The sequence below is a fragment of the Pleurodeles waltl genome, chromosome 5 (assembly GCF_031143425.1).
Source record: "Pleurodeles waltl isolate 20211129_DDA chromosome 5, aPleWal1.hap1.20221129, whole genome shotgun sequence".
Taxonomy (NCBI): Eukaryota; Metazoa; Chordata; class Amphibia; order Caudata; family Salamandridae; genus Pleurodeles; species Pleurodeles waltl.
The window spans coordinates 579,868,925-579,892,764 of NC_090444.1; the positions used below are offsets into that span (position 1 = coordinate 579,868,925).

At 42.1% G+C, this 23,840-nt stretch overlaps 1 protein-coding gene across 1 annotated transcript in view; it reads left to right on the plus strand.

The window, feature by feature from the left end:
• The window catches only part of RYR2 (ryanodine receptor 2), a 2,714,825-nt gene that overhangs the window by 2,140,166 nt on the left and 550,819 nt on the right, over window positions 1–23,840 (plus strand). The window contains exons 69-71 of the mRNA XM_069234403.1: window positions 5,375–5,462; window positions 13,166–13,258; window positions 19,344–19,514. Of these exons, the coding sequence (XP_069090504.1) occupies window positions 5,375–5,462; window positions 13,166–13,258; window positions 19,344–19,514 (352 nt within the window). The remainder of the gene's footprint in view (window positions 1–5,374; window positions 5,463–13,165; window positions 13,259–19,343; window positions 19,515–23,840) is intronic.

Below are 23,840 nucleotides of genomic sequence, written 5' to 3' on the forward strand. Positions count from 1 at the left end.
TTATGTTCATTTATATAACGCTACTTAGTAAATGATGAACACAATAAACCTTATTATTTGAATGTATTTTGACTGCGACAGTGAAATTATTGAGCCAAGCCCTGTTGGCACCCTGGTAATTTTGAGAGCATGTGTTCATATTTTTGCCAAACATGCTCGGAAGACAATGAGACCTCAGTAAGTACTTGTCATCCTCGAGGGCTAATTAACTGATATTATCTGGGCCAAATACAGAGACGCCATTGTGCATTTAGATAGTTAGTCGCTCTATGCCATCTAACTAATTTAATTTGTATTTGTCAAAATCAATCTAATATTTTCTCAATCAAGCAAAGCTAAAAGTATTATTTTAAAAAATAAAGGTTTTGGAAATTCTGCTATAGATGTTATCATGGAGTTGCTAGTGCCATAGCCTGGTATTTTAAAGACTTCCTCAATTAAAAGCAATAAAAAATAATATGCTCCACCCATCAGTGTCATTTGTGAAAACCAGGTATTATTACGGTACATCAGTAAACTAAAGGGTATATTTATAATACCCTAGCGCCACCTTGCTCCACATTAGCCTCATTATTTTTTACGTTAATGTGGCCCAACAAGGCCGAAATCCCCGTGTCATATTTACAGAGGGGCACAATGCATGCATTGCACCATTCTGTAACCCTTTGTGCTACATTATGCCTGCACCAGGCATAATGTATGCAAAGGGGGCGTTCCCCCGTTAGGGGGGCCGAAAAAATGGTGCAAGGAAATCTATGAGATTTCCTTGCGCCATTTTTTATGGCACTGTTAATGCCTGCTAAGGGGGCTTCCATTATTTAGAAACGGCCCCTATGTACTCTTCAGGAGTACCGCCAATATTTTGGTGCTATTCCTGCAGAGTACATCAATAGCATCACATTGAATGACGCTATTTTCCCTACCCTGCGCCATGTTGCGCCGTACCTTAAATACAGCGCACACATGTTGGAGGTGCTAAGGGGTGCAGGCAAAGTGGCCCTGATCTCGGTGCAGCGCCACTTCCCATAAATCTGCCCCTAAGGGTCTCACTTACAAGAACCTGACGCATGGGCTCCAATGCGTCTGATTTAATGTGCTGCCCTATGACCCCCTAACAACATCATGGATGTGCTGTATGTAAAATACAGAGCTCCTTGGCACATGGTTTCACAGATGCGTCAGAAATTCTGACGCTTCTGTGACATTAAACTCACACATTGCTGGACTAGCATAACAAAATGATGATACTCCAGCAATGACAGGAGGCCCTCATTGAGAAAAGCCCTGTGTCAATTTCACGCCTGCTCTGAGCAGGCGGTAAAATTCGGACGCAGTGAAGTTGCAGAATGGCGCAGTGAAATGTGAATTTCACTGCATCAGTTCTCTGTAGCTTTTCCCGTGGTAACGCCTACCTTGCATACATTATACCTGGCGCAGGTATAACTGACAGAAGGCTCTACAAACTGACACTTTAGGCCCAATGCAGCAGTTTGTAAATGTCTAGCAATGTAGAGCACAGCTGGCGTCACCGTTGTGTAACAAAAATGACGCAACGTGGCAAAAGCCTTGTAAATGAGCGCTAAGGTGAAATTTTACTGCATTATAGAGAAAATGCAATGTGAACTCTTTAATGTGTGTGCCATTCCTGAATGAAAAATATTCAGATTGTGTTTTTTGCAGCGACTTCCTCTTTTTATGAGGGAGACATCAGTAGAAATTGATTTGTTGTGCAATGCCGTGAGCAGGAGTGTAGCTTCAGAGGGGTGTCTGGGGTGCTACATCCCTCTAATAAATGAATCTTCTAATAAATAGTTGGGAACAAATGCTTTCAGTCTGGTATGGTGAGTTGTCGCTGAATTTCACCAGGAATATTTACATACTTTCGGATTAGAACACACACACTCTCCTTCTCAGCTTTTAAAGTCATCAAAATTATTGTTAATTTTACAAAATAATGTGTTTCTCCCGCTTAGTACCCTATCAACCCACATTTCTCTCTCTTTCCATTTGAACTCATGGGCCTGATAGTCGTATAATGTATTTAAATATTGCATGCCAGCCTGATTGTCGGAAAATCTCAAAGCTCACTCCTGATAACGCGTCCAAGCCTTGTTAATTTAACTTACAAGGGGACTCGTTTTAGGCCACTGAATCTTTTGACCACGTTTGGGGACTTCCCAGAACGAGATATCCGTTTAGCATTTCAATCAATAGATCAATAACCTAATCAATATTCGCAATAACTAGTTAATCAAACTAATCAATAACATATAATAAGAATGAACCACACCCTGACCTTTCAGCCATGGATAACCACACAAATCTAGTAAGAGTTAGGATATTTTATTCCCTATTAGTTACACTCTAGTATCATATTTATTAGTTGCAACATCAATAAGCACATCATTACCACTATAACTTGGCAACTGGAGTAAGACTTTATCAAAGCACAGGTGATGAACATTAGAACAAAGCACAACGTCAACATGAATCAACTTTAGCAGAGTATCATTAGTACATTATTCAACAAAGCAAAGATTCAATCATTTGTCTATTTGCACCCGATATTAGTGAACTCCTTAACTAACCTCTAGTTAGCATCAGCATGTTGAGCGTCATGCAAAGCAATTTACCAACATGAATTTGGAAAACATCTAACTATGGCCTCTATCAAAAGAGTAGCTGGTACCTAGAAAGAAAAGGCAAACAGACAATTTCAAGTTATCATCAGATAGTTACCCCTCCGAATGAGTCAGCATACAGGATCAGTCTTCGTCCTCAGGACATCAGTCGATTCGCCATCAGCCAGGATAGAACAGGTAAGTCTCAGTAGGGCATAGCAAGAAAACTCTTCCCTCATAAGGAGGAGAAGTAAGTATTAGGCAAGGAATAAGATGAGGATGGTTTAAAGTATAAGACAAAGTCTCTCAGAAGGGCAAGGGGTAGCAAAGTAATGGGTCGGTGGAATGTCCGGTAATGGCTGAGTAAGAATGGCTCATTTCTCCTTGTGTCACACCGTTATATCAAAGTTGTCGAACAAGTCTCTAATTTCCCATTGGGCAATATTTGATGCATCGTTATCTCTGTCCAATAATCCGTCACACACCTTACTAGAATCTTCACCAAAGACAGTTCTCATGCAGTTTATTGGCTCCTGTGATTGACTTCTTCAACGGGTAGAATGTCAGGTAAGAAAAGTTACACTTGTCGCTCCAGTCAGTAGTTCCATTGTCTTCTCCTAGTCCAGGCGACCTTGCACCTGTTGCGAATTACACTGTTGCATTTGGCAAGAATGTCTCCTTGAGCAAGTCGGGTCTCATGAGAAAGAATTTACTACAGCTACACACATATCTCTAGCCTCTGGAAAAGTACAGCTTTGTGTCCTTCAGGGAAACAGCACATTGCACATTAGAATACACAGTTAATTTGAGACCAGGCAGCTAGGCCCGGACCCTTGCTAACTAAGGCCTAGTGTGTAATTTAGCAGAACCTCAATACATAACTCTAATTAGGATATGTTAATACAAAACCATACATGAGTACATTATTAATTCATTATTAGTCAGTTTCATTAATCATCGTATACATTTCAAACGCATGCACTAGTACTACATTAACACATTTTATGCGGTTTCATTAGACATTATATTGCAAGCTTTTCATGCTAATATTGATTATAAAAGTCACATATCAACACCCCCCACACCCCTGATCTTACTGACCAAGCCACGCCCCTGGCTGTGAGACCACAGAAATGAGTGGCCACTACTGTCTGCTCCAGAAACATAAAGAAGACACTATCTCAACCTCCTTTTAATCTCTAAAGGTTGGGCAATCACAGGACAGAGTGAACCCTGCTCAGTAGCCGAATAGCATCACTGGGATGTTGCTGTGTTTCTTTTTGATTCACTGCTGTGTGTGAACGCTCTCATCACTTGAACAGTAGAGTCAGACAGGAGATTTTTTGGCTGTGAAATCTATGTAGTAGAGTTGGTGGATGGTGACAGGGCACCCACGTATTATGTTTTTTAGTGGGTGGAACAGTGGAGGGAGCATTGAGGGAGGTGAAAGACTCTAGCAGGTGCAGTGACCATTTGGTAGGAGGGAGGAAATCACAAAGAAGGTGGCGGCAGAGTTTCAAAGACACATGTATGCACCCCTGCTCAGCCTCGTCTCTGCACGACTGTACATGTAGCGGTTCAGAGCAGAGGAAGAGATGCAAATTGACCACCCACAGTTGTTTGTTTCATTCTAAGCAAAGTGTAAACTTGGTTCTAGATTCCTAGTTGATGCTAAATTTATGCTCAGATTTTGAATATTTCACAACGCAAATTCCTCCATATTCTGTCTGGTGGAATTTGTGCTGGCAAATCAGTTCAGAAAGGACGAAAACATGTGGTTGTAAGGTGGTACAACCCCAACTGGACTTCATACCATATTCTAATCTTATACACTCATAATTGTGCGTAAAAAACTCCAGGTTGTAAAAAGGAACTAGTAACTATTTCTCCCGTGCAGTTTGTGCTGCCTCAAAAATAGCCAAACTCTAGCCTGTTAGTGTATTCACCCCATTGTTTGTCATTTGTCATAATTAACTCAAAGTCCCCTTTCTTTAACTATGAGACACTCTACACCAATAGCTTGTGAATAGCAAACCAGCCACAAACAATGCAAACTAAGGGCCATATTTACAAGAAAGAGGCGCCTCACTAGCGAGGCGCCACTTTTCTTGTGCCCCCTTGCGTTCCCAAACGCCACCATGGTAGCGGCATACTTACAATACGACGCACCAGGGCACGTGTTAGGGGTAATAACATGATTTTTTTGATGCTATTGTAATGCTATACTGCATTAGCATAAAAAATGACGCTAATCCAATATAGTGTTAAGAGGCCCATTGAAATCAGTGGGAGATTTCACTGCACCATTTTTAGCGACCCTCTAACAAGGGAATTCCCCCTTTGCATGCATCATGCATATATTATGCATGATGTTGCACAAAGGGTTTACAAGGTGGCACAAACCTAGTTTGCACCACCTTGTAAATATGGTGCTATAGTAGTGGCCGGTTAGCGTCACATTTGTGGCAAAACCTTTACCACAAATGTGACTCTAAGGGGCGCAAGGGCCTTGTAAACCTGGCACTAAATTTAGATTCAGCTTTTTGTTATTGGGAGGAGTCTTATTTTGGCATGGAAAATGGTTCAACGGTTTGGCATAGATAATAATCTTATGTGGCTAGTAACAAAAAGTTCCTACTGCTGTCCATGTGGGCTAGTCACAGGTAGATTGGTGCTCTCTATTCGTAGTAAAACAAATGGGAGAAAACAAGAGCTGATTTTTTTCCTTTCCATCTCTACATTGTTTAATTCAGAGCAAGATGGCTGAAAGAACCCGACCCTGAAGCAGAGGAGTTGTTCCGAATGGTAGCAGAGGTATTTGTTTACTGGGCAAAATCACATGTAAGTCATTTTGTGACTTGTTAGAATTTGCGAATTTTAAATTTGTATCTCCTCAAATACAGTCTATTGTATAAACTATAGGCAGCAACACTGTTTGAGCAATACGAAATCTACATTTAAATTTATAAGGCTGCTGCTTGTTATAATGTCCACAGCTTTCGGAGAATTCTTATGTTCTAATCTTATGCTCTGTCTGTGCTAACGGTAAACAATATAATTTGCACTCGTCCTTCTAATATGACTTGGAGTACAGATTTCAAGGAAGAATAGAGACGTTTATCACATAATGCGCTTTATAAATGTATCCGGTCTGTTTGAATTCAAGTCGTGCAAACAATAGGCAGTGTGCCTTAGCTGAGACTATAGAGTGAGTGAGGACCTTCAAGTTAATGGAATAACTATACTGAAAGGAAGATCACAGCACAATGACTGTATTATTTTTTTGGACGGAGTCTGAAGCAGGAAATAGTACATGGGCCGCCCGAAGAGATAGATAACCAGGAGTGAAAATTTCATTTTAGAGCCTGATGAATTTGCAACGGAAATAAATGCTGAAGGTTGGACAGCACGCATTTTTTAAATAGAGGCCAACATGTGACAGGCACAAGTAGAGGCAAATAAATAGATTCGAGGTGAACATTTAAGAGGCAGCATGCCTGGGTGTGAGTGTAATGGGAATGCTACAGGGAATATGGTGGAAATGACAATGTGGTGTTGAGGAGATGTAGCTGAGTGGATGAATCTGAGCGAGACAGAGAACAACAAGCGGACTCTAGTCAGACTGAGTATGGACGAGAAGAAGGAGCATATGTGAAGTATTTGGGACTCAGTATAGTGGACTGACTGAAGTAGAATATGCAGGTAACAAGAAGGCGTCCCCCATAAAGGAGGCTCTGGCACGTGCTAACTTTAGAGTGGAGGAGCATGGATGCATTTTGTTTCTTCTTTTTTTACTGAGGTAAAAGGAATACGCAAATGTTCAGATATTGTTGAAAAAAATGATCGTTCAGTCGTTTTGATGAACTTATTGAATGAATGAGGACCAGGATGACTGTCGAAGATTGACCCAATTAGGCCCAGGTTTACAAACAAATCATGCAACACAGTGCAATAAGTGAAGTTACTACTCAGAGTTGTGTGAACTGTAGAAGGGAGAACTGTGTCTTATCTACGAATACGTTGTACAGTTCTGCTCTCTCCCTGTGCTTTCAGCAGCCATGCATCAACACAGTCACCCCTGCTCCAAAGTGCAAGGGTATCTGTCTTGTGTTCAGCTCTGTTTTTGTGAAGGGAGACGCCCCTTCTTGCACAGAAACTGTTTTAAAGCGGTGTCCTGCTTTTATGTGTGCTGCAGTGTGCAGTACACATACAAAGAGGAAAAAACAAGGAGAAATAAAAATATTTTTCTTTGTTGCTCCACGCTTATTGTGGTGTAAGATTTTGTCACAAATCTATGTCTACAATTTTTAGTAGACATGGATTTGCGTCAAAATCCTTCAGTGGGTGCCTGGGAGCATGCAAGCACCAACCATGGAATGCTTTTTTGATGCTAAGTAACACAAGGTAACACACTGCACAATGTTACCTTACTTTTGGTCACAAACCCCCAAATCCCCATTTGCATTGGTTTCAAATACCCATTTAGCTTTCGCTTTTGTTCTGTGTTAAACAAACAAACGTGACACAAAATGTTTGTAAGTCTGGGCCCAATAATGTTTCTCACTTTGTAATAACATAATAGTAATACATCTTCCATAGTCACTATTATGATTATTTATAAGATGTGGTGGCTCAGTGGATTAATGTTGAGTTAGGAGGCCTTTGAACTCTGAATTAGCAATCGAGTTGGTAGCTTAATGGTTGCACCATACTCAAATATTCCTGTGGTTTTTGCCATCCTCAGTGCAGAAATCAGTACTGTAGGAGACAGCAAAGGAAAAAAATGTTGCATGCTATGGCCTGTGCTAACTTGGTCTGTGGTAGTGAGTTTGTTAGAAATGGGGTCCTTGGTTGGCAGTCAGGTTACCCCATGTCCAAGCAAGGACCCTCACTCTAGTCAGGGCAAAGAAGAAACACACCCGATTAACCTCCGCTCACCCCCTTGGTGGCTTCGCACGAGCAGAGAGGCTTAACCCAGAGACAGTGTGTAAGGTATTTGTACCAACACACACAGTAATTCAGTGACAACACTACAAAATGACTCAACGCAAGGTTAGAAAAATAGCCAATATTTATCTAAACAAAAAAGCCCAAAACAATAGAAATCCAACATAGACAAGCAACGTTCTGAATTTTTAAAGATTAATCTTTAATATAGTGCTTAGAAACACAAATGCTTCGATTAGGTGATATCACGGTGTTGTGATGGAGTCGTTCCCAACAATCCAATGCCAATGGTACCAGTCACGGATTCACATGGACCCTGAGGTACAGTTCCTTGTGAAAATGAGGAAACAAGCCGTGCACAGAGTCGGGGATTGCGGCATCACTGGATCCGAGGTGGCATCGGTTCTTGTGCTGCGGAGTAAAGGAGCAGAGGCGTCACGAAGAGGCGTCGGGTCCTTCCTGCGGAGTGGTGGAGGTGAAGCAGCGTCGGTGCAAAGCGTTGGATCGTGCTCGTCCGACAGAGTCGATATCCGGCGGTCACGATGTAGTGCTTCGACCTCCACGGAGTCACGGACTTCAGGGGGCTGCAGTGGTGTCGGTCCTGCAGGGTCATTGCACTCCAGCAACGACCACAGCTTTGGTTGCAGGCGGCTTCACGGGATTCAGCAGTGGCATCAGTATACAGTCATCCGAAGTGTGTTTCCTTGGATCTTCTTGATTTTCCACCAGCTTCTCCTTTCAAGGGCCCAGGGACTGGATTAGGCACCACTTGGAAGAGCAGGAGTCTCAGCAGAAAGTTCAGATGCTGGCAGAGAAGTCCTTGATGGCCCTGAGGCTTCAGAACAGAGGGCAAGCTCAGTCCAAGCCCTTGGAGATTCTTCTCAAGCAGGAATATACCTCAAAGTACAGTCTTTGTCACCTTTCACAGGCAGAAGCAGCAACTACAGGTTAGCCCAACAAAGCACAGTCACAGGGAGGGGCCGCACTTCTCAGCTCTTCAGCTCTTCTCTTGGGCAGAGGTTTCTCTTGGTTGCAGAAGCAAATCTTGAAGAAATCTAAAGTCGGGGGTTTTGGGTCCAATACTTATGCCTCTTTCTGCTTTTGAAGTTGCCCAACTTCAAAGAGAAGTGTTGCTTGTTTACAGGATCCTGCCTTGCCCAGGCCAGGCCCCAAACACACACCAGAGGGTTGGAGACTGCATTGTGTGAGGGCAGGCACAGCCCATTCAGGAGTAAGTAACCACTCCTCCCTGCATTCTAGCCCAGATGGCTCATCAGGATATGCAGACTGCATCCCAGCTCCCTTTGTGTCACTGTCTAGAGGAGGTTCACAAACAGCGCAAGTGTTAGTCTGACTCAGACAGGGAATCCTCAAACAGGCAAAGCCACAGAATGGTTTAAGCAACAAAATGACTACTTTCTAAACATGGCATTTTCAAACGAACAATCTAAAAAACAACTTCACTAAAATATGTGTTTTTAAATTGTCAGTTCAGAGACCCCAAACTCCAAATCTCTATTTGCTCTCAAAGAGAAACTGCACTTTAAGAATATTTCAAGGCAACCCCCATGTTAACCTATGAGAAAGATAGGCCTTGCAACAGTGAAAACCAAATTAGCAGTATTTCACTGTTAGGACATGTAAAACACATATGTACATGTCCCACCTTTAACGTACACTGCACCCTGCCCATAGAGCTGCCTAGGGCCTGTCTTAGGGGTGCCTTACATGTATAAAAAATGGAAGGTTTAGGACTGGCAAGTGGGCACACTTGCAAGTCGAATTGGCAGTTTAAAACTGCACACCCAGACACTGTAGTGGCAGGTCTGAGCCTTGTTTACAGGGCTACTCATGTGAGTGTCACAATCACTGCTGCAGGCCCACTAGTAGCTTTTGGTTTACAGGCCCAAGGCACCTCCAGTGCACTTTACTAGGGACTTAATAGTAAATCAATTAATGCAATTATAGAAAAGTGCATTACACATCCAATTTCATATAGGGAGCACTTGCACTTTAGCACTGGTCAGGTGTTGTAAAGTGCCCAGAGTAACAAAAACAGCAGCAAACAGCAACAACCTGAGAAGTTAGGGGAGACCACCCCAAGGATGCCAGGACTAACAGAGATCAATTTGACATCTTTTACAAAATGTTTGAAAAAACCTAACATTTGAGCTAGTTATGAAGATAGCCTTTGTAATTTGTGAACAAATGTTGTGAGGAATAATAAGCTACTACCCCATTTTCCCCAGACCTGTTTTGCTAAAAACATGTTTTGTTTATGCTCAAAACACAGAATTCTCACTTTGTTAGTCAATTTTAGTAAGATTTTAATACCTTTCCTTTCGCTATGAGAACAAGGTCCAGCCTGAAAGTCTCTCCTTTCATTTTTTCATATTGGTATTGATGGAAGTATTCACAGTATGCTGTCTTTGACATCACAATGTTTTTTTAATTCTACCGCAACATTGCAAGCAAAGTGAAAATTGAGACATATTTTATTGCATTATCACATCAGTGTGTGTTTGTGGGCAAAGCCCATGCCTGCCCAATCAAAATTGGTAAGCGGTTTGCCACTAACTGCAATCCTTCCTCTTCCAATGAGTTTAGGAATCTGTTTGACCTGCCAGCCTTTGAGTGGTCTTGTCCCAAACATCTTGGTTTCAGTTCTCTTGTTTTTGCCGAAATTAGTTTATTTTGGCCTTTGGACTCTGCACGCTTTGCACTGCTAACCTGTGCTAAAGTGTTTGTGATTTCTCCTTTAAACATGTTGACTTTGGCTTACATTCAATTGGCATATTTAATTTACTTATAAGTCCATAGTCAAGTGGTATTACATGTACTTAGGGCCTGTAATTAAATGCTAGTAGACGGCTTGCAGCACTCATTGTGCCACCAACCTATGTAGCCCTCTAAACCTGTCTCGGGCCTACCACTACAACCTATGAGTGCAGTTTTAAACTTTCAGTTTGACCTGGCAAAATAAGCCTCTTGCCAGGTCTAAAACTTCATTTTTAATACAACTAAGTAACATCTGGGGTAGACCCGAAACAGTCCAAGGGACAGGGTGCAGAGCCTTTGGAAAAGGCTAGGCATGTACTTTTAAGTTATGTATGTCCTGATAGTGAAAAACACATAAATTCTCTTTTCATTATCACAAGGCCTTCCTCTCCCATAGGATACCATTGGTTAGCTTATCACATTTAATATGTGATAACTTTTGATTGGGAGTAGGTAAGAATGTTGAGTTTGGTTTCTATAGAAGTCTAATTTAAAAACCTCTTTAATAATACAGTCATATTTTAAGTCACAATTCTGAAAATGCCACTTTTAGAAAGCTGGCACTTTTTTGACCTAGCCATTTGGTCCCTGCAGCCAGAATCCAGGGTGACATGACTAGGTATGGTTGGCAGTTGGCCTTTGTGTATTCCTTCCAGAAAGCCACACAAAAAAGGGACTGTGTGCTGGCTTGATGGGCCATCCAAGGCAGGATGGGAGGGGGGCGGGCATAGCTGTCACCTACCACATTTTAACTTCAAAGGCAGTGCCCCAGCACACTCAAAAAGAACTTCACACAAGGGTATTATGCTCCAAGACAGACTGTGACCAGGTCAGGAAGACAGGAAATTCCAGATATTTCTGTTTTGAAAAACTCCAGAAGGTTCTCCCGTTTCAAAGTGGCACCAGGTAGAAAAATAGGACTCTCAGACCCACTCTTCAGAAATTGACTGACCTGTTCTGAGCTACAAGCTCCAGGGGCCTCCCCGCAACTGCCCAGCGGACCTGCTGCATTGGACCTGCCTGGACCTGCAACTGAACAATGTCTAATCCCTGCTGCTCTCTGCTGGTGTGAGCTCCTGATACCCAAGTGGTGTGTCCCCAGGTCCTGGGCCCTTGGTTGCATCAGAGAGAGCTCCTCCTGGCCTAACTGAATGTTCCAACAAAGCCTCGTCTCACAGCTGCAACCTTCATCAGAACTGACGCCAAGCAACTCAAAGCTCCACAAAGCTTCACCGCCCAGCTGCCAGTCTCATCAGAATCAATGCTATCTTCGCAAAGCCTCACAAAGCTTCGCCGCACAGCTGTCATATTCATCGGAACAGATGCAGAGTGATGCAAATCTCGCCATGTAGCTCATTGGAGCCAACACAGAATAACTCAAAGTCCCACGAAACCTAGCCGCAGTACTGAAGCTGGTCCATGAAAAGTGTTGCAAAGCAACACTTGCAGACCGCGCACCAAGGATCTAAGGTTCAATCCTCCGCCTGCCAAATTAGGTCCTGTGCCTGGCCTGCTCCATTCCAGTCAGCTTGAACCTTTGACTTTGTCCCGGTCCAGCACAATCAAATACCCTCAGTTGGTGCATTGTGCCTTTTGGCAGTACTTTGATCTAGACTCTTTAAAATTGCATATCTCCAGTTCTACTGGTTGGATTGTTTCTGTTTTGGTCTCAAATAGTCTAATGCATTTTACTCTGTGTTTCTGAATTGTTAAGGACTTTTTCTGGTGTTGTGTTTTCACTTTTTTTCTGGTTGTATGCTGCATAAATACTGTAAGTTAAGCCTGGCTGCTTTTGTGCGAAGCCACAAGAGGTTTAAGAACAAGTTAATATAGTAACCTTTTGTGGTTCACCTTGAAAAGGATTGTGGCTGTTGCTTTGGTAGAGTTTCACCCTCTCAGCCAACCTCGCAATTCCTAGCCGAATCCTCTTGATACATAAGGGCATATTTACAAGAAAGTGGTGCATCGGTTCTCATGCTTCACTTTCTTTGTGGTGCCCCTGCCCCACCTAACGACACCATGGTTGTGCCGCATTTAAAATACGGCACACCATGGCAGTTGTTAGGACAATAGCATCAACATTTTTTAATGGTATTGTGGCACTTTGCTGCACTAGTGTCAAAAATGTTGACACTAGAGCAGCAAAGCACAGGGAGGCTCATTGGTTAAAATGGGTGCGTCATTGTAACGTCTGCTCTGAGCAGGTATTAAAAATGAGAGAAAAAATGGCACAGTGAAATGTTCTAAATTTCACAGTGCCATTTTTTTGGGCCTCACTGTGTCAGAATGCCCCCCATCCATACATTATGCCTGGTGCAGGCATAATGTTGCGCAAGTGTTTACAAAGTGGTGCAATGCAAGCGTTATGACACTTTGTAAATATGGCACAGCAGAAAGACCTCCTTAATTCTGCTGTAGCGTAAGCAAAATTACGCTAGGGGAGCGCAAGGTGGCGCTAGGGGCTTGTAAATATGCCCCTTACTCTCCATAAGCCAGTCCATTCTTCTGACTAGCTCTCAGACAGCACAATAAAAGAACGCCCTTGAAACATGTGCCGCTTTGGCATTCTGCTAAGCGATCACAAAAATACAATAAAGACCGCAGTCGCTGTAAACACTGTTTTAAGATAATATACCTGTGCAGTCTAACGAGAATATCGTTTTACTAGAGTGCTGTATCACTTTCAAAGTTCAAGCAATTAGTTGATCTGCAGCTACATATTTTTTCTACCATGCTTGTTTGTCCTTACATTGACATAATGTACTGTCTGCTTGTAGAACAGTGAGCACTTTATCTACATTTACTTGTGTAACTTTTAGAATTTCAAGCGAGAGGAACAGAACTTTGTGGTGCAGAATGAAATCAACAACATGTCCTTCCTGATAACCGACACCAAGTCCAAGATGTCGAAGGTGCGTATGCTGAAAAGGTTACAGAGTGTATTAATATTATTGCTGTGCTAGTGCTGACTTTTTCAGCTTTAGTCTGAGATCTGGCAGGCCTTACATGTCACTTGTTTTTGTTAGTCAGGTACATATTAAATGTCACACATTCACGGTGAGTCAGGAGAGCGGCTTGAGATTTCTGCTAAAAATTAAATATGAATGCACACGTATTTTCCAGTTCAGTGCCCCTTTTTATTTTAAACACGGGTTAAAGCAAGAGCTATAAGTTTTGCAAGCATATTGTATTTTTATCTTAATTTGGTTAATATGAGTTTATGACGAAAGGTAATAGGGCACAGCATCTACGAGTGGAAGAGAAATGATGTAATATATTATAGGGGCAAGTGAGAGTTACATACATTTGTGGTGGTCATCAGTAGTATTCTAGAGCATTTAAAATTAGATACATTTATAGTCTGTAATGAATAGACATATGGAGAAAAAGCAATGCAATAGTAAGGTATGTAAGATAAATATATTCGTATTAAGCAGCACCTGTGGGAAAGAGGATGAGGTGAGGGTTTAGTTGGGGCATGAAGGAGACATGGTGCTCACCTAAACGTCTGCGCAGTGTGACGTCACTTTTCTCTCATTTGCATGTGGCATAGTACCTTGTAAATGAGGGAATGTTTTTGACTACGTTTCTGCTCCATATGATAAGTGTATGTAAAGCAGCATGTCATTTGTCTGTCACCTATGAGACAATGCTCTGTTAATGTTTTCCACGTAAAAGACCCCTTGAGGGCACAGAGAAACACAAGGGTCCCTCAGGGATATCTGCAGTATGACGCTAGGGGCATTACAAACACACCCGCATTCCCCAGGGTGGGGGGTACCACCAATCTTCTCTACATGAAGGAGACACCCTCAGCATGTCTGTGCAGCATGGGTCTCTAAAGCAGCTGCAGTATGCAACATGCTCACACAGACCCAGGACTGAAAAGAAACAAAGTAACTTGTTTCTCTTCAGTTGGAGCCTGCCAGGCACCTTGCATGAGTGGACAGGGCTTACATGAGTGGATAGGGTCCGCTGCTCGTCTTAGACAGGAAAACGCTGCACACAAATGACTAGAGCAGTGGTTCCCAACCTTTTGACTTCTGTGGACCCCTACTTTATCATTACTGGACCACAGGTTGGGAACCACTGGACTAGAGCAGAGGTAGGCTTGCCCCCTTTCCCAGAGGAAAATGCCAGCTCTCTTCTTGTTTTCAGTTTCTACAAGAGCCTGCACATGATTCTTAAGTAGAACTTTATGTGAAATAATCTGTGTTCATTTTAACATGGCCTTTCTGTCTTTGTTTACTCCCACTGTAAGTCAGGGGCAATGAGCAGTGCTGAAATATTTTGAAGTGTTTTCGTCTTACATTAACTATTCAAGGTATGCATTGATAAAAATACCAGGCAGAACATTAGATGCTAGTCATTGCTCAGTATTTCTATGAAAGGATATGGATGGAGCCCCACAGATCTGAATAGGGACCAGGAGTATATACCAATAAAACCCAGCATTGAAAAACAGAAGTGACCAGCTCTATTTAAATATTTACTAGCGACCTGTGTACTTTTTAAACCACAGTAGTTAACACGGTTGATTGTCTTTGTGTAACAATCCAGTGAAATCAATATTTAAATAACCATATTAAGTTGCCTATTGTAAAGCAGAGATCTCAAACTTTCTCTTGTCAGATGTATCTTTTCTTGCAACCTGGTTCTTGTTATTTTGCTTTTCTTGTTATAGGCAGGACTACAAGTACCAGAATGCAATTATCAACTACTCACACCTGAAATAGAAAAATGTGAGGGAATTGTGTAGGGTCTAATGGATGATTTCTTGTACACATATACAGAATGGAAGCCTTTTCTGTCATTGTTCCCACAAAGTATGTTTGTGTTTTTATAGCAGAAATGTTCAGCACGATTGCAATTTTAGTTTTCTTAGGTTTCCAAACTAAATCCTTCTCTCATGTATACAGTGGCGTAACAAACCCCAGTGTGGGGAGAGGCTACAACCTCCAGGAGATCCCCTTAGCATAGTACACTGTGCACAGGTGGCAGGCCCCTGACTGGGTTCAGAGGGGAGGGGGCCCCCTATGAGAACTTTCCAGGAGGGCCCTCTCAAGTTTCGTTACACGGCTGCATGTATAACAAGGCAGTCTGTGATACCAAAGCAGTGTCTAAGGGCCTGCAAAGAAGGGAACCAAGCACATGATTTTATTGGGAAGGTGATTATAATGCCAAGTGGCCATTAGTGAATTATTTCAGGAAAGGGAGTCATGATATTGTGAGAGGTCTGAATGTAGTCACTATTTATTGCTAGGTACCAATCCTGGCACAGTTAGGGTAAGCTACCCTCAAAGCGACCATGAATGTGCCTCAGGAAACATTTCTGCTATGTGTGCATACAAATTATCCATGTGGGTAAAAGACAAGGTTTTTGTTAAGGTGTCACTCTTAGTATCACATGTGAAGTCTAGGCCTGGCGGGATTATTAATTCCGCTGGCAGAATCAGAGGAATTTTGTAATTCAGCGCTACTCTTGTTACGTGAAATATTAAAAAATTCTGGTGGTACGCCGGTGGAATTAATCTGCAATGTTTGTTTTTTAAACAGGGATCGAAGAGGAAGCTTTCCCTCTTTATTTAAAAACCACTGCAGATTAAAGTTGAATCGGTAGTGATTTTTAAACATAGTGGGGCATCTCCCTTTTTTGACCCTGTTTAGTAACCACTGTATACACCCACTGCATGCACTAAAGGGGTATGCATACTACTCCACGCCTTTACAGACTCTGCAGTGATTACTGCAATGTATGTAAGGGCCCTTACCTACTCTGCAGGAACCACTTCAGAGTATGTGAGGGTGCTGAAGGGTATGCACTGCAGTGTATTTGGTGTATGGCAGTGCTATTTCGTACAGCAAAATGCATCCTCACATCCATTTTTTGAGGCAAGTGTGCATTTTGTATTAAGATAATGGTGACAAAAGTCCACTCTACCCTGACAGGATATTCTGCTGAATCTCACAGAATTTTAGTGGAATTCCATGGAATCAACTTCTGGCAGTTCCGCCCACCCTTTAATAAAGACTGAAAATGTCATACATTAGCTGCTGCAAACATTGAAATGTCATGCATAAACTGACTTAAAAGTTGGCAGCCCTGTTTAACATAAATAAATGTAGACATGGTGTCCCCGGCTTATAAACTAAACTAAGGGGAGAAGTTCTGAAGTGACATCTGATTTATGTAAATCCAAGCAGATGCATTGTAAAGTCAACAGCATGTCTTACACTGAATGTGAACCTATCAACAAGCAATTTAAATTTGTGACTAGGGCCATTTGGGATTATTCAGCATAAAAGACCAAATTGTGCAGAGGTGCTGACTAAATTATGCAGCAAGAAAAGGCAGCTTACGCAACATTATGTAGCACATTTTGTGATAATATTACTTCATAATTTTATAATTTTATAATACTTTAACATTAGTTGGGCAAAGGTTTTACCTCGTTTGTACCAGTTTAACATACATTAAAAGGTAACAGAAAGGTGACAAGTCAGCATTGCGAAGGTCCTTCCACTGCACAGTAACACCTGTTACAGCAATTCTAGGAACTTCCGATTCATTTGAGCAAGAAACATGAACATATTGTTTTGCTAAAATCTGCAGATGATGAGTTATGTGGCAAATGCAGAAAGTCCATAATGTGGAAAGCAACACAGCAGCAGAATCACATAATTTCAGTGGCCCTTTTTATAAACCAAAACAGCAATTAGTAACTCTACTGGGTGGGTGCTGTCAACTAGGGAATCGGCATTGTGGGGGGCCTTCTCACCATACCTTGTAGTGGGGGTCCGCTGAGGTTTTGTTACGCCACTGTATGATGCAGTCACAGACTGTCAACCCCAGTATATGTCCCAGGCCTCTCTTCAAAGCCAGACAGGAAATAGTTGCACGCGAACATGGAGTAGCAATTTGAAACTCTGTTTCATGTTTTTGCGCTCTTTCTAATAGGTCTTGATTTAGTGAGCCAGCTGGTATACTGACGAGGGTATCTTTAATCTGTAATTAACACACTGGGGTCACACAGTGCGGAGCATTGTTGCATACCAGGGCCAAATGTCCAATTTTGTAATATGCCTCCAGTTTGTTGATATAGATGTGGAATAGTGGGGGTTGATTATAGACCTCTGTATTGTGCTCCTTGACCCCTATAGTGGCTGTGTAACCTTTCCATGTAATCTAGAAACTAACCTTGCAGTTTTTTGAGGAATGCAATACCTCAGTTTACCATTGTAATGACTTACCAATATCCATTTGATTGAGTCAAAGTTCAGTCCATAGAGGCACAGTTCACAATATGGCGTTCCATTCTGGAAATACTAGCACATTGTGGGCCTTATTTATACTTTTTCACGCAAAACTGTGTTAGCGCAGTTTTGCATGAAAAAGTATAGCCCCGGCTAGCGCCATTCCTGGACGCTGGCTGGGTGCCATATCTTTGGAATGGCACCAGCCGGCGCAAATGCCCTGTTAGCGTCCTTGTAAAGGATGCTAACAGGGTGGGTGAGGCGTAGGGGAAACAGGAGCTTGTGTGCCGAATTATGGCGCTACACTGTTTAGAGGCAAAAAAAATTGCCTCTAAGAAGTCTAGCGCCATTTCCTGGTGCACAACTCCCATGGACATGGCTCCTGTCTTAGTAAAGACAGGAGCCATGCCCACCACCCCAGTGGCCATGCCCAGGGGACATATGTCCCCTGGGCATAGCCATTGTGGCAAGCACCATGGAGGGAGGCCCAAGTCAGGGCCCCTGAATGTGAAATTTAAAAAAGAAAAGAAAAATACTTACTGGAACTTACCTGGGATGGGTCCCCCATCCTGTAGTGTCCCTCTGGTGTAGGTGGGTGTGGGTGGGGGTGTCCCTGGGGCCAGGGAAGGGCACCTGTGGGCACTTTCCATGGTCTCTGACTATGTAAATATGCCAACAGGTCCCCTAACGCCTGACCACACCGGGCGTTAAATAATGACGCTAAGCAAGCTTAGCTCCATTATTTAAGGCCCCATCCCCCCGATAAATATGGCGCAAAGGTCCTTTTCTGGACGGGAATGCCTACCTTGCATCTCCTTGACACAAGGTAGGTTTTCCCATCCAGAAAACAACGTTGACTCCATAACTTTGACGCTAAACGTGTCTAACCTTTTGATTGTGGATTAGTGAAAGGAACACTTGCATATGGGTTAGATTTGGAAAAATAGTTTATTTGTGTAAAAGCACAGTCTGACATGATTTAGTTATGCTTATTCCACTACCCTGTAAAGTCCATGAGTGCAGAATGTGCATTTTTGCATATTTCTGAAATATAGATGCCACAGTTTTCGCAGCGGCTGTATGCGAGTTAGGTATTACATTAGGAGCGGATAACCCTTTCTTAAAGTCTGTCTCCCTATGTGATGCCGACTCTAGCAATGACTGAAAAAAATACCACCTAGTTGGACGTTTAGTGTATATTGAAAAAAGAGATAGTGTGACAGAAGGGACATTTTAATTTCGCCCGTAAAATTTTGAACGTTTACAAACTTCTCACTTTACAAAGGTTGTAAAGTTTTGTAAACATTGAAAAGGTTTGCATGTGGACCGAAACACCTCGAGCTCATAGCAGACCACTTACACCCTCTTATTGTTTCGTAAAATTTAGAGCAATCAGAGCTTTGATACAGGATCTGAGCAGTAAACATTTCCAAAACTTGATCTGGGCTCTGAAGGTGGTATTATGCTTTCTGTAGCAAGACCTGTCCTGATTAATTCCCTGGCCCTTGAATGAGCTAATTATCTGGGCCTACATCTGTTTGAAATTATTCTTAGCAATTGTGTATTCTGATCTTCTCATTTAATGATTATGCAGCTTTCACTGTCTTGCTGTGAGTAAATTTAATGTCTATACATAGGCAACTGAAGGTTGTAAGCATGCTAGCATGAAAGTAACAAAGTGTAACATGCTTTTCTCGTTACTTTGCCTTTTCATACACTGACTGCATCTGCTTTGCTCTTCAGACATCTGTCTCTGATCAAGAACGAAAAAAATTGAAACGGAAAGGAGACCGATATTCTTTGCAAACATCTCTCATCGTTGCAGCCCTAAAAAGACTGTTGCCTATTGGGCTGAACATCTGTGTCCCAGGAGACCAAGAATTAATCTCATTGGCAAAGAACAGATTTAGCATGGCAAGTATTGGTGGATTTTAAATGTATGTATATCGTTGAGTACATAAGTGTGAGTGCCTTATACATAAATTCATTAGGGTTAAGTCACATATAGAAAAATTCCATTGAATTACGTTTCATAAACCCTTTAAATTCTGAATCGAGTGAATTGACCGTGATATCCGTTAACCATATCACGATTTTTCATAATCGCCTCACAGTCTACTTTCGTAATAATGTTTTTCTATAGCAATATAAAGTATGTATGTATTGGTATTCAAATAGCGTGAACGTAAATTGGAATCAAGGGGATTTTTAAATGATCTACAAGATTGTGTACATCAAGTGGGGATTACACTAATACACATCAACGTCCAGATGTTTCATTATATTCAATAGCGATTACCTAATTGCGATCTTTTGCGAATCACAATTAAGTAATCGCTGTTGGAATGTATGAAACTCCAGGAGTTTCATACTGCGATTCGCAAGGGCTCACAAATGGACCTACCTCATTAATATTCATGAGGTAGGTCGCAATTTGCGAGCCATTGTGAATGGCTACAATCACATGGATGATGGCCTGTTGGGCTCAGCAGACCACCATGTCTGTGACTGCTTTGCAATAAAGTAATCTTTTTTTTTTTTTTTAAATGCAGCCTGTTTTCCTTAAAGGAAAACAGAATGCGTTTAAAAATGAAAAATGAAAAGTTGTCCCCTAGGGACCCCATCCCCTTTGCGAATGGGTTAACACCAATTTGTAATTGGTGATAACTGCGATTGTTTTGCGACCGCATTCACGGCCACAAAACAATCATACATACCTCTATGATTCGGTATTAGGAAGGGACGCCCTTGACATGCCCCTTCCTAATAATGAATCGGTATGTAGTCACAAATCCAATTTGCGATTCGGTAACAAGTTACCGAATAGGAAGTTGGATTTGTTACATACCAAAATGCAGTAATTGCAATTGCAAACAGCCCTTTGGGCCGTTTGCGATCCCAAAACACTTTCATACATCTGGCCCCAACAAATCTTTAGGCACAGGAAGATTAAGGGGCATTTACAAGAAAGTGGTGCATCATAGATGATGCATCACTTTTCTTGCGCCCTCCCCCTTACCGGCACCTAACAACTCCACAGTTGCACCCTATTTACAATACTGCGCACCATGAGGGTCGTTAGCACAATAGCATCATGATTTTTTACTACAAAAACGTTGACGCTAGTGCAGCAAAGCACGGGGAGGCCTTTTGAACATAATGGGTCCGTCATTTTCCCGCTTGCTCTGAGCAGGCGTTAAAAATGATGAAAAATAGTAGTGTAGTGAAATCTTGTAAATTTCACTGCACCATTTGTTTGGGCCTCCCAGCGCCTGAACGCTTCCCTTGCATACATCATGCCTGGCACAGGCATAATGGGCAAGGCGACACAAAGTGGGACAATGCAAGCATTGCACCACTTTGAAACTATGGTGCATTGGAAATGCCTACCTAATGTCAGATTAGCCGAAAGAACAGTGCTAATGTGGCACAAGGGGCTTGTTAAAATGCCCCTAAGTGATTTGTCCAGAATCACACCATGGGGAGCCCAGTGCACAGACCAAGATTCAAACATGGGTCTCCAAGGTTCTAAATCGGCAGCTCGAGGCAATAGGCCAGACCATGAGGCTACATCTCCTCCATAGATGTCACTGATAATTATTTCCTCACTTCCTTATGCACTACCCCAAATCGTTTATCATGGGATGTTAATATCTAAAGCACTTTACTCTTGTACCAATATTTCAACAGCCTTCAGTGGGACCCTATTCTGAAATGCAGGTCTTTGCAAGGTTAGAACTTTACTTTTTTTCTAATTTGGAGTTCATGTTTTAGAAAAGCTCTCAAACTCACAAACGTTCAAGAGAACACAAGCCGTTGTTTTATTGACGTATTTATTTGTAGACATTTTCAACCAGTAGTGCTGTATAGAAGTCATGACGATTTATTCTATAAGAGCCTTCTTCAGAATAGTTATTTGACATCAAGGTTTTTGGAAGGCTGTAATCAATAACACGCCAAAAGCAATGACTGCAATGTTAGTACATGACATTCGGTGGAGTTAAATTAACAACTATGATGTACTCTGGACACAGAATGACAGTGGTGACAGACAGAAAAATTTGAGAATTTGTGAAGTAGTTGGACGTGGAGGGCTGTTTTGATGATAGTCCTAGATTAGGTTGAGTAATATGCAGAAAAACGGCATCATGTACGGCAAACAAATCTGAAGTGAAGAAACACAGAACGCTGCTGATAGAGAGCAAACCTTGTGTAACAAGATATATTTGTTCTTTGGTCCCCATGCTCTACTGCAAAACTGTTTCTTAATCAAAGTGCAGTCACTCAGAGAACGGATGGTGGACAGTAAGCTGTTGCGGTAGTGAAAGCTGCACTAGTCAGTGTCCTTAGTGTTTACCATGCCATAGTGCCTCTTCCATTTGGTGATTTTCAGTACTCTTTTAGGGCCATCTCCAGCGTTCCCTACTACTGTCGTCACCTATCACCGGATATGAGACTGCCATAGTCCTGTGGAGCCAGAATACTGATTAGTGTGGGTAAAACGGAGAATGTGGTTTTAACAGGATTTCAAGGAACTGCATCCACAGTCGAAGGAAACTGCTTGTCTCAAACTTCATTGTTTTTTTGTTCAGTATTCCTACAACCCATATACAGCAAAGAGACCTCTATTATATTACTTGAAACATCCCCTCAAACATGCTAGCTTTCGGTAAATATAAGCATATCCAAGCCATATCACAATTTATATATATATATATGTACAGTACATGTAGAGGTTTGATGAAGTAATGGAAGTGCATGCTCAGCCACCTATACACCTGCCTTTTCTGTTTAAACACATGCTTTACAAATTCTGCTAAGTGCTTGTATTTTACCTGAAGGTAGCTGTCAGAATCCAAATTTGGAAGCCAGTTTACTTCCAGTGTAGATAAACCACTCTGAACAAAGTCTTCTAACAGAAAAAAAGTAGTTATCCAAAAGGTTTAGGACAGAGAGAGAAAAAGTTTTAGAACTTTTGAAAGTACAGAGAAAAAACGTTTCCAAACTTTTTGAAAACTTTAAAAAGTTTTCAGAACTTTTCAGAAACTGTGTAGAAAGTTTTAGAGAAGAACAGTTAAACTGTTTGGTTTAATGTGTATATATTGAAATATTTGGTATATGTTTTTCTCATGAAAAGCACCATTGACAAAGTGGCAAAGCAGTTACAAGTACTTATCAAACAGCAGCACCACCAATGTAGGAGGCTGGCCTGGCTTATAGTGGGTACCTTGTGGTACTTACACCTTGTGCCAGGTCCAGTTATCCCTTATTAGTAGTTTAGAGGTGTTCTAGCAGCTTAGGCTGATTAAGGTAGCTATAGCAGAGCACCTTAGGCTGAACTAGGAGACATGCAAAGCTCCTACTATACCACTTATATCACTTAGCACTATATCATAAGAAAACACAATACTCAGAGTTACTAAAAATAAAGGTACTTTATTTTAGTGACAATATGCCAAAAGTATCTCACAGGATATACTCCCTTAGGAGGTAAGTAATATACACAAAATATATATACACAAACCAAAATCAGGTAAGTAACAGTTAGAAAAGTAGTGCAAACAATGTAGAATCACAATAGAATGCAATAGGGAGAAATAGGCCTATGGGTAACACAAACCATATACTCCAAAAGTGAATGCGAACCACAAATGGACCCCAGGCCTAGTGTAGTGTGTAGAGGGTCGCTGGGAGTGTAAGAAAACGCTAAGGGTGTCCAAAATACCCCACCCCAAGACCCTGAAAAGTAGGAGTAAAGTTACCCTACTATCCCAGAAAGACAGTGAAGTCGAGATAGGGGATTCTGCAAGGACAACAACTGACTGCAAACACTGAAGACGGATTCCTGGACCTGAGAACCTGTAAAGGAAAGGGACCAAGTCCAAGAGTCACGCAAATGTCCAGGGGGGGCAGGAGCCCACTAAACCCTGGATAAAGGCGCAAAATTGCTGCCTCTGGGTGGAAGAAGCGGAAGATTCTGCAACAATGGAAGGTGCCAGGAACTTCTCCTTTGGTCAGAAGATGTCCCACGGCGTTCTGGAGGATGCAGAGTTGTTTCCACGCAGAAAGACTGCAAACAAGCCTTGCTAGCTGCAAGAGTCGCGGCTGAGGATTTTGGGTGCTGCTAGGGCCCAGGAAAGACCAGGAGGTCGCCCCTTGGAGGAGGAGGCAGAGGGGGCGCCCAGCAACACGGAGAGCCCACGCAGAAGCAGGCAGCACCCACAGAAGTACCTGAACAGG